Raw genomic sequence first — 12,615 nt, 5'->3', positions numbered from 1 at the left:
CGGGACACTCGGGCCCCAAAACGGGACACTCCCGTTTTTTTACGGGACGTATGGCAGGCTTTAGCGTAAAATGAATAGTTTTAATGTTGAAGTATTCATTTCCGATCCTTCCCCTTCCTGTCCTGTTCCGAAAATATGGCAGGTAAAGAAGAAAAAATAACAGTCATTCAACTAAATGCAAAGGGAAGCAAAACAGTAATGGATGAAATCAAAGATTTGGCAGAAAAAGTGGAAGCAGATTTGATTATCCTTCAAGAACCATATACAAGAAACAAAAAAATTAACAAACATGGGAACATGGGAAACAATTGTATCTAAAAGTCACACAGGAGGAGACCATAATTTATACAATACAGGTGAAAAACCACAGGCAACAGTTATAAATAGGAACAAAAATATAAAGATATTAAATATTACGCAATTTGGAGATAATTGGACTGTGTGTTTAGAGTTAAGGTCTACTTTAGGAAATTTCAAACTAGTAAACTGTTACTGCCAATATAGCATGGACATAGAGCCCTTTTTAAACAATATTGATGACTTTTGTCAGATTTACCAGGGAGACAGTATTTTAATATGCATGGACTCGAATGCAAAATCAAATTTATGGCATAGTAATAAAAGATAAAAGAGGAGAAAGAGTGGAGGATCTAATAATGAACAATAATTTAATAATAATCAACGAAGAAGGAAACCCTCCCACTTATAGAAGCAGTCAAGGAGAGTCAAATATTGATCTAACAATAGCATCAACGAAGATGTATAGCCTAATAAAAAATTGGAAAGTTTTAGATGCGGCCACTGAAAGTGACCACAACATAATAATCTTCGACATAATAAAGACAAAAACTCAAGAAATAGTCACAAACGAGGGAGAGGAAAGATTTCTACATAACCCAGATAAAATAAATTGGGAAATATTTTGGAACGAAATAAAATTACCAAAAATAGAAGATCGGAGCAACCTAGATCAACTAGCCCAACAGATAGAGGAAGCAATAAAAAGTGCAATAAAAAAATCAACTAAAACTAAAACAACAACCAGATTAGAAATTAATAATAATACATTTTGGACAAACGAATTACAAAATTTAAAGAGGAAGACAAGAAAAGCGAGAAAATTATACCAAAATACTATAGATAATAATCTAAGAGAAAGAAGGTTAAACAAGTACAGAAATTTAAAACAAAACTATCAAAATAAAATAACAGAAAGTAAGAAAAGAAGCTGGCAATCTTATATTGAAAAAAATCTGAATATAGATCCATGGGGAGAGCCTTATAAAATAATAAGCAAAAAAATAAAAACACCTACCACTCTTTCAACCTTCAGAAAACAAGACGGGACGTACACAAAAAAATGGAAAGAAACAGGGGAGAACATCTTGCTGCCAAAAGACGATCAGCGGGAAGACAATGAAACACAGACACAACTACGAAATTTAATGACGGTGACTCCAATAAAAGATAAAAGTGAAGAAGTTAAGAATGAAGAAATAATAAATCACATTAAAAGATTAAAAAATAAAAAGGCACCGGGTCCAGACTGCATAAAACCAGAAATTTATAAGAAAAACGCGGATAAGTGGGCACCATACTTGTCAAAGCTGTTTAATCTATGTTTTAAAAAAGGACAAATACCCAGAAGATGGAAACAGGCTAACTTAGTAATTTTTAAGAAATCTGACGATAAAAAAGATGACGATCCGAAATCCTATAGACCTATATGTTTACTAAATATTATAAGCAAACTGTTTGAAAGAACAATAACGGAAAGGATTAATCGGACGAGAGTTTTAGAAAATGACTTATTACAATATGGTTTTAGAAAAGGAAAAACACAGAAACAGCTATTAAAAGAATGATAGACCTGATAGAAGAGGGAAAAGTAGAAAAATATCAAGTAGTGATTTACGCTGACATAAGTGGAGCATTTGATAATTTATGGTGGCCAGCTTTCTTCAACGAATTAAAGAAAATGAACATTAGTAAAACACTGTATAATATAATGTTATATTATTGTAGCGGAAGACAAATACAAATACAAACACCGGGAGAAACCATTAAAACAATAAGCACAAAAGGCTGCCCACAAGGCTCGATACTCGGGCCCTTAATGTGGGATGTAACACTACAGCCATGTTTAAATTACTTAAATAATATGCAAGAAACAATCGGTGTTGTGGGTTATGCTGATGATCTGGCAGTTGTATTTTCAGCATCATCAAGAAATGAAATAGAAGCAAAAGGGAAAATAGTATTAACAGAATTAGATAATTGGTGCAAAGAAAATAAGTTAAATTTATCAGCAAGTAAAACTAAATACACGGTCTTTGGTCAAATTTTAAAGAGGGATCCAATAATAAAAATTAATGATACAAAAATTGAACACGTAAATGAATTCAAATATCTTGGAGTACGGATTGATAAAAAATTAAACTTTCATTAGATTGGACAAGAAGATTTTCAAGTTATATAACAAGACAATATTAATGGCAATCTTACAGTACTGCGTGGGCATATGGGGACACCGAATTTTTATGAATACTAAACTAAAAGAAACATTGACAAGAGTACAGAGACTTATTTTAATAAGGATAAATAACATAATGAAGACAATCCCAGCCGAAGTACTGCAATTACTTACATATGAAGAACCGATACATCTCCAAATATTAAGAAAATGTATCAAGACTTGGATCCAAAATAAAGAAATGACGAAGATATTGGAAATCACAGGAGAAATACCAAGCTTCGATGAAGATATTGAAAGAATCATCCGAACAAAATGGGAAGAAGAATGGGACAATTCCAGGAAAGGTGCCAGGACTAGAAATATTATACCAGATTTAAAAACAAGAGAAAGGATGGGAAATATAAGTAAAGATGTGATAGAATATATATCAGGACATGGACCATTTAAAACACATTATAAAAGACTAAACTTACGAAACGATGATAAATGCTTTTGTGGCGATCTTCACACTCCGGAGCATGTTTTCTGGTCTTGCGACAGATATATAACAAACAACACAATAAAAGAAATAAGGAATGAACTGAAACAAGATAGTATAAAAACGATCATAGAAGAAGAACAAAAACTAGTAAAATTTAGTACTCTGGCTAGGCATGTTTTGGAAAACCTTTGGAAAGAAAGACGAGAAGAAAGAGGAAGAAGATAAATTTTGTGTGATACACTAAAACTAAAAATAAAAATAAAATTAAATAAATTTGATATCAAATAAAAAAATCAGCTCTGAGGAAGCCAAGAGCTAAAAACTTTATCTGTTTAGTGTTTTAGTGTTAGTGTAGTGCTGTAGTGCAGAATGTGTAGTGTTTGTGTTCTGTCAAGAGGCAAAATTCAAGTCTGGATAAAAAGTAAATAAACAATAAAGATAAGTTAATATGAGAAAATTTTTGGGAAATCTGGAGTACCGATTTCCTAAGAAACAAGAAGAAAAACTTTTAGGAAGTCTGGAGTACCGATTTCCTAATAAACGAGAAGGAAAATTTTGTTTTTACTATCATAACTATCATTTTTATATATTATATTAATAATTTTTTATTTTTAGTCTCTTTTCAGCTCTGTCTCTTTTCAGGTTCTATGTCTGTGATCGTCTGTGTATGTACTTTTGTAAAAAAAAAAAAATAATAATAATTGTAATAAATATAAATAGTAATTTTAAAAAAAGAAGAAAATAAGGCATGGTTTATATAATTAGGCACCATGCCATAAAACAGAGCCTCACCTCAAATCTGTCGAGGACGAAAGCCGAATAGCAGAGAGAGAAAAAATGAAATAAAAGAGTATATGAGAGAGAGAAAAAATAAAGGCAGAGGCAAGTTGCGACTGCCCTATAATAAGACCGTAAGAAATCGGCCAAGGCAGGGGGAAGTGGAGGCTTAAAAAAAAAAAAAAAAAAAAAAAAAAAAAATCCGATCCTTCTGCGTTTAATTCGGGAATTTCCCGAGCACTTCTTTCACGGCGTGTACATCAAAACTTCCACTTGTACGGAAATTTGAACTCAGCACTTGAAATAGTAAGCAGTGGCGTATTTACGATTTTGTTTCGGGAGGGGCTTTGCTAACTTTCGGGGGGGGAGCTTTGCCTGGAAATGTGAAAACTCTGCAAGATATTTCATTTACTTTACTATACTAAGATTTCGGGGGGGGGGGGCTTAAGGCCGGAAGCCACCCCTCTACATACGCCACTGATAGTAAGCGTTACATAGTCTTCGGAACCCCGAGCATTAAGCTTATTAAATTTGACAAGAATTTTTACGCTATTGCTGGTGTTGATTCTACAGAATGCTTATTTGAAGAATAGCAACAAATGACTGGATTAAACTGTTATTGTTGAAAAACCAAATTTTAGTTGAAGAACCTTGTGTTTTACATCAAAGGTAAGAAATAATACTAATAGTTTTACTAATGTATTTACATATGTACTATTAGTACCGGCACCTATGACCTTAAACCCGTCAAACGTATGAGTGATAATGTCCCTCGGTGTCACCAAGTCGACGAGCATACTATTCACGGAAAATATTTTCTAAAGTACAAAATTGCTTATTTTACTTCATATAGGCTATAAGCATAATCAATACATTAATTTGTTCTATAACTATCTTAAGCTAAGTTTTTTTTTTTTTTTTTTTTAAATTTATTTAGTGCATTCAGAACTTTATAAAGTTCTTATGTTGAATGTTGTTGTATACCTTAACAAGAAAGCCTTTAATTCGCCCCAGGAAAATCTAAAATCTGATAAAAATCACTTACAATATGATCACCTTAGTTCTATCAATAATATACTAACAAATAGTCAAAAACCCAGGTGGCTTTTAAAGTGGGTTTTTTCAGGTGGGTCCAACCCTGATTATAACAGTGTAAAAATTAATATCAATTCATTCTCTCGTATTAAATATAGATGGAGAGACATTTTTAAACATTTGGTAGCTAATAGTCTTAATACAAAGTAGAGTTGAGTTGAGTTGATTCTGAGTTTAACGTCCCGTTCAGCAGCGAGGCTGTATGAGACATGGACCTACTGATTAACGTGGAATCCGAACCACATGAGCTCCCGCCAGGAATCGAACAATACAAAGTAGAGTTTCAATTAGTAGTTACTTGTTCCCCCCTAAAATTTTTAAGAAAATTACCACCATTTCAGGGGAGCAAATGCACAAAATTATTTGCATTTTGTAAGGTACTCCGAAAAATCTTCAAACGCAAAAGACAAATCTTGGGTGTACCACTGCTTGTGTTTACATTGTGTTACTCATTGTCTGGTTTCGAACGTCTATGTTGGAAAGAAATATGAAAGGACTGAATTTTTATAGGCCAAAGTGACCCTGAAAAGAATTTTTGCGGGGGACCTGATTTTAAAGTTACGCTACTGGATCGAAGACAAATTAAATTTCGATTAAGGTACACACTTTTTTCATTTGTTATATATAAAAGAAGTTCAGCTAAAATTAATAGAGAGTTATGTGGGCTCAACTATATCTGAAGAATGATTAAATGGACTGATTTTGATGGCCATTGAAAATAACATACTCAATGAAATGGATACGGATGCAGTAATAAGAGATTTTGCCAAATTGATAGCCAGAAAAGTGTCTTTATAACATGAACTCTTCAGTAACAAAGAAAACGAGAAATTAAGCTAATTACCATAATCGTATCACTAGAAATACTATAATATGTAAATATGCTTTTAATGAAACTTAAGAGCATACCTCTCTGTCAAAATCAAACATGTTTTAATATTAGACTTCAAGCTCATGAGTTTTTTTCTGTTTCGACTTTTATGTTTCAATTATACATGCAAAATACCTCTTACGTATATATATATCTTAGTTGTGTATTGTGCTTATTTAAGAAAAAGAATGCTACTAATTATTAAAATTGGCTTTGTTCAGTATTCATCCATAGTCGTTTAGTTATAATTTCGCCATTTTTCGTTTATATTCACAGAGAGAATACAGATATTGAAGAAATTTGCAATTGTAACAATTATTTGAAGAATTTTTGTCTGTCACAACTTCCTACTCTTTTATTATCATTTAGGTGGGGGCGCCTAAATATTGTTTGCTTACACTTAAGAAATGTTTAGAACCGGCCCTGCATGTACGAGTGGTTTATGAGGCTATAGTACAACGAAGCTATGAGGCTATGGATTTGTATTATACGAAATTAGACAATACAAAGTTATATAGACCCTAATACTGTAGTTATTGTTGTTGCATATAAGTTATGTTCTGTATATAGTATTGCGAATTTGACTACGTGATTTGCATTATAAAACTAACATATTGTGGTTACTGTTGTTTCACGTAAACTATGTTCTGTATACAGTAAACATCGATTCAGAAATAATAGAAAAAGAAAAAAAGATGTACCAGAATTTCGTTTGACAAGTAGTGTAGTATAGTCAATTTCTTTCTCGAATATTCCAGTACTAATAATTTGTCTACAAGGCTAAAAATTCTTCAACTAATACATGCAAGTATGAGTAACAAGTTGTAAGTTTGAGTAATATATTTGAATAATATATTTGAAACTGTTTTCATACGTGTGTATGTTACGTGTTTATATATTGTTTTTCCTTCCTGCCATTTTTTTCCGCCCTAAAAACTACCCTGCCATTTTTACAGTGAATCACAATTTATACTTAATCATTTTTTAGTTTGCCTGAATGCCTTATTTAGAAGCAGTTTTTTTTTTCTTTCTTTGAAGACCAGTTGTTGCAAACTTATATGAGTTCTTCAAGCCGGATCTGGCTTAGTATTACTCTTTTCAGTTGACAATAACAGTAGACTTGACAGCCAAGAGTCGTCCATTCCGCTACGCATGCGATTTTTAATGATTTTTATTCTACTCATTGTTCTTTCTGCAGCTGGTTGACGGGCAGAAATACCAGAATTCAGTACAACACCGTTAGGTTAGGTAGGGCCGAAAGGTTTAACACACACATCTGTACGGTTTGATAAAATCTTTAGTTACTCACTGTGCCATTATCCTTGATTTTTCACTTTTTACACTTCCTTCCTCTACTCCTTCATCTTCACTGTTGCCTGTATTTGTTTCTCGGGTTTTCGCTTCATCCTCTTTCTCTATCGTTTCAACTTCAGGTTCAGGGGAAGGCAGCAAGTCAGAAATGTCGATGTTTGCATGGATGATTTTGTAAATGTTATCAAGCAATTCTGAAGCAACGAGTTCATTGTCGAGACTGAAGATTCACAAAGCTCATATATCTTACTGAAATTAAAACTTTTCCCAAACGCCATCTCCTTTGCCATATATGGTACTTTCATGAGTGAAAAAGAACATCTGCTTAACCAGTGTGATTGAACTGTGCGAGAAACGATCGCGCAGTTACGACAATAATGAATCTACAACAAAGAAATAAACTTCAACTTTCATTTTCTTCACAGGATCATTAATTTTTTCGTCTAACGTACGTCAGTCCATGAGCGCTTCCGTTTCCTATTTCGCTGAGTTGTGCTGTGTGAGATGTTCTGTACATGTAAAAATTCTGTAATACATATTTTGACTTTATTCCATTCCTTGGCATGTCACAGTCACAGAAGAAAATTGCAAATTTAAGTTAAAGAAGAATTATTTGCAATTGCCAGTTTGAAATGAGATTTCAAACTTGATAATAACATGTTAAAATAATTAAATGTAGGTAATGTATTCATGTTTTACTGTCACGAGCGATGTCACAGGATGCAACTACACTTCTAAAAAAAGAATTTGCTATTCGTATTTTTTAAAATATCTGTCTATCTATCTATCTATCTATCTATCTATATATATATATATATATATATATATATATATATATAGATAGATAGATAGATAGATAGATAGATATAGATATAGATATAAACAAAGTGAACAGAATTTTCTTTGCTTTTGTACTGCGTAATGTGGAAGAGTTCAGCAACCCAACAACTAACAAAGCATCAAATATGGTAGAAAATGATGGTTTATACATTGGAAATACATTTATGGGGACGATCAAAAGTTTTAATCAATAGTTTACAAGAATAATTCGTTGCATTGCAAATCATCTATCACGTTCGCATTGTTGAGAAACGCACAGTTTTATTTTTAGATCTCCCTGGCTGCCCCCTGTTTACTGCGTCATAATTTTTCTTATTATATTATTGTGTGTTCTATATCCTCTTCCTTCCCCTCTCCATCGATTTTGCATTGTACAAATCAAACAAGCAGCTTCGAGTCACAAAATGCAGTGATTTATTCAGATGTCATAGAGGGAAAACTCTCCCCCAACGTTGTAAAATCCCTTCCCAAATTTTTGAATTCCCTTGGAAACATTATGATGTAGCTAGGTATAGGTAATGAATATGGTCTCCCCCTAAAACTTAAGATTTTCCCCTCGTAGATCTTCAGGTTCCCAAAAATCGAAGAGACTGGATAAGAAAATGGTGCCGTTCCAAAGTTTAATCTATGGGAGTTTATAGTATTTCCTGCTGTAGGCACTGCTTTTGCTAACCAGAAAACGAAAATTCTAAGTCATATTCAGTACACTACATTGTCAAAATGTTATTCTTGAAAATTGTCAAAAATCCTAAAAATGGCTTAAAATACAAAAATCTCCCCCACCACCACCACCACCAAAAAAATTCTCAGTGCGCAACTTGCGCTATGAACCTCCTTGTTGGGCACCTCTAATTATGTATATATGTTAATAAGAAGAAAGAGAAGTGGTAGCGATTACAATAAATGCCGTAACTATATTTTTACTATCCACAATGATTATAGATCTTATATTATTTTCACTTCCATTATTTCTGATTTCTATGATATTTTTCCATCATTATTTCATCATCATCATTCCATTAGTATCGATTCGCATCCATTTTTCCACACTGCGAACGAAATATTAGCTTATGTATCGATTGTGACAATAATTATTTATACACACAGTCTTTTGATTGAGTTTTGAGATATTTACAATTTTTTTTCTTCGACTGAAGACTATTTTTCAACCAAACTTATTGTCTTTTTCAACATTATTCTACGTTATCGTGTAACTTTGCAGTTCGAAACATCAGAGTAATTCCAAAGCAAGGCATAAATTCAAGACACGAAAGAAGTACGTTTTAATATACGCCTGTACAGCAATCTGTGCGTTTTCCAACTTCGACAATCTCTTGTGGCTATATGTAGGTTCGATTCCTGATGGGGGCTTATGTAATGTGGATTCCACGTTAAGCTGCAAGACCATGTCTCACACAAAAGGCCGCGGTGGCTCAGTGGTAGAACGTTCACCTGTGGTGCGTGGGGTCCCTGATTCGATCCTAGCTCCCATCAAGTGAACTTTGTGGCGGACAAACACCATGTGCATGGATATTCTCGGGTTCTCCCATTTCCTTCATTCCACCATTATCATCCATCCCCTCACCATTATATCCGTTACCCTCGGTGCGTAAACGTGGGACGTTAAACTAAAAAAGTCTCATATAAACTTGGGTTCTGAAAAGGGACGTTAAATTCCAAATCAAACAACCCCATTTCTAATATGAAATGATTGGTATAACTCTCTATTATGCTGCCTTTCTCGACTAGCGGAGATGACGAATGTTGAAATAACGTCCCAACTAAATTAAGTAACTCTATAACCTATGGAAATCGGAGGTTCAACGCTGCATTAACAAAATCTCTCCACTGATTTCTGTTCTGAGCCAACTGAATGCAGTTCCTTCTTTGTACTCCTATTTCTGCGAGATTCACCTTAATATTGTCCTCTCATCTGCATCTAGGTCTTCCTAATCGTCGTTTTCCGGTTGGGTTTCCAGTTAAAATTTTAAACGTGTTCCTACTTTCTTCCATTCTGGCTACATAATCTCCCTACCTCGTAGACTTAATGACCCTCACAATGTTAGGTAAACGATAGCCCTATAAATTATGCAGTTCCTCGTTATGAAGTTTCTGCCATTCTCCATGCCTATCCCTCTCCGATTTGAATATTCGCCTCATAATTTTATTTTCTAAAACTCTGAGTCTGCATATTTCCCTCAGAACAACAGGCATGATTATTGTTGCATATATACTTTAAGCTTCAAATTCTTCGACAAAATTCGCGAAGACAACAGGATTTGGAATGGATAATAACACGAACTCCTTGCTTTCGGTCGACATTTAATCTCTTTGTGTATATGGTTTTGGCCTGTTAATGTTGATTCTAGGTATCTGAAAGTGTCCACTTTGTCGAAAGTATTACTTGATATTTTAACGTATCCATAATATATAATATTAGAATCACGGCGAATTTCCATGTATTTAATATTCTTTGAATTTCCTTCTAAATATATGTCCTGCAGGCGTTTAGCCCAATAATATAAGGAAATGAAATGAAATTAAATCTTTAAGTTTTACGTCCCACGGTTATGCCGGTTACGCTGAAGAGACGGTGATGATGAGAAATGAATGAAATGGTGGAATGAAGAAAGTGGGAGGAAACGGGAGAACCCCGAGAAAACCAACGAGCACAGTGTTTGTCCACCACAAAGTTCACACGGCGCGAGGTGGGATTGAATCAGGGACTCCACGCACCGGTGGTGAACGCTCTACCACTAAGCCACCGCGCCCCCCAATATAAGGAAATTTATAGAATTTGACTAACATCAAGCACATGATGTATGTCACCCACAAAACCAAGATGGTAAGAAGGGGATTCGAAACCACGAAGCTGTTTCGCCGGTGAGCATTTTACTTCTGAATCAGGGTGACTAGTTTCCCAACTACACTACATATGCACTGTTTAAAAAAAAAATTAAAAAAAGCTCGTAATATTAAGAAATAGCAGCTCATCCCGTAAGTAATGTTATATCGATAACCACTGCAATGACGCCATCTGACGAGTAAATAGTGAAGTCGATTGCAAGTGTCATTGCTATGTAATTTAGGGCACTTCATTGTGCAATGTGTAGAAGCAGAACGGTTTACTCCACGCTCTGGAATTGTGTCTTGTATTTGATCATGGCAGTGTCGGAGGACCACATACGGTACGTCATGTTATATGAATTTCAGTAGAGATATTCAGCCGTGGCAAATAACATCAATGCTATATATGATCAGAGTGCTGTGGATGTGCGAAAGTACCAGAGGTGGTTCCAGCAGTTTCGGTGAGTCATTTCAATAGAATGGTTATAGGAGATGAAAAGTGGGTCCCCTACCATAACATTACATGCGAACGTCCGTGGATACCTGTGTCAAAACAGGATCTACACTCTGCAAAATGATACTGAATGTTCCGTGCGATAGATTTATTTCAAGATTTTGTCACGTAACCAGCCAATCAATGCAAATGTCTACTGTCAGCAGCTTGGACGACTACGGACTGCATTGTTCATGAAATGTCGTGCTCTGGTTTATTGCTAAGTATACTTATCCATGGTGATAACACGCGCCCACACACAGTAAGAAGGACTTGCGCTAAGGTAAAGAAATGTAGCTGGGAGAAAATCCCTCACCCGGTGTTTTCACCAGATCTTACATCAACAAACCACTATCTTTGCAGCCTGTAAAACCATCTTTCCGGGTAAACACTGCAAAAGTGGAGGGTGATGTGCGATGAACAGCAACTTAGTTCTCTCTCGCCAAAACCGGTGACTTCATTCAGCGGGGAATTCAACAACTAGTTGACATGTAGCCGAGTTTGTGGAGTCCGGTGGGGATTATTTTCCTGACTAATGGTCAGTGTTTCTTAATAAAAAAAAAAAAAAAAGTTCCGGGACATTACCCGATGAAATGTTTCAATGGTCTTTGAGACGTGCATTTAATAAAATATCATTATAGAAGTTATGGAAGAAAAGAATGTAACTGAATTGTGTAACTTACAGAAGCACTATTAAAAAAGTGTTTACCTGTCAGTTCCTGGGCTACTCGGTGAGGACTCAAAATCTGTATATTTCATAAGCTGGTTTTTCTTTAAAGTCATATCTAACTGCAAGTCCTGTAATCGACGTCTTGTCTCTTCTATCAGCGAACAGGTTTTCTCCACGATTTGTGTTGTTTCCAGATCAAAAAGTTTCACGGGTACTTCTGCAGGTTCAGGAGGCTAATAGAAACAAACCAAACAAATGTGGAAATAAAAGCAATTGATGAAATTTAGTACACATTAATAGCACAACAAATAAATATCTTTAAAACTTTACAACTGTCTACTTGAAACAGAGAAAAATTAATACTGGGGAACACTTTTCTTCTTGGGGGCAGTGGTAGAGCGTTCAGGGTAGAGGGTGCTTGGGGTCCCTGGTTCGATCCCAGATCGCGTCGTGTGGACTTTGTGGTGGACAAACATCGTGCTCGTGGGTTTTCTCGGGGTTCTCCCGTTTCCTCCCACTATCTTCATTCCATCACTTCAATCATCTCTCATCATCAAAGTTAGCGTACGCGCCTTTGGCGTGGGAGATCCGGGTTCGATTCCTGGCGGGAGCTCATGTGGTTCGGATTCCACGTTAATCAGTAGGTCCATGTCTCATATAGCCTCGCTGCTGAACAGGGCGTTAAACTCAAAATCAACTCAATCAACTCTTCTTCTTCTTCTTTACTACTACTACTACTACTACTACTACTAAT

At 35.1% G+C, this 12,615-nt stretch overlaps 1 protein-coding gene across 4 annotated transcripts in view; it reads right to left on the bottom strand.

Moving 5' to 3' along the window:
* LOC145694931 (uncharacterized) overlaps positions 1-12,615 on the bottom strand; it is a 105,355-nt gene that overhangs the window by 61,968 nt on the left and 30,772 nt on the right. For 2 of the 4 annotated variants that reach the window (XM_081771707.1, XM_081771706.1), the window contains exon 3: positions 11,901-12,094. The exons of 1 other annotated variant lie outside the window; for it this stretch is intronic. In XM_081771707.1, coding sequence (XP_081627833.1) covers positions 11,901-12,094 — 194 coding nt within the window. Of the gene's footprint in view, positions 1-7,009; positions 7,285-11,900; positions 12,095-12,615 lie in introns of those variants that run through there. One more of the 4 variants, XM_081771709.1, reaches the window with a different exon arrangement.

Source organism: Thermobia domestica, chromosome 9 (genome assembly GCF_964235325.1).
Source record: "Thermobia domestica chromosome 9, izTheDome1.hap1.1, whole genome shotgun sequence".
NCBI classification, from domain to species: Eukaryota; Metazoa; Arthropoda; class Insecta; order Zygentoma; family Lepismatidae; genus Thermobia; species Thermobia domestica.
The sequence above is the reverse complement of the archived record's forward strand: the minus strand, read 5'-3'. Positions and strand labels throughout refer to the sequence as shown.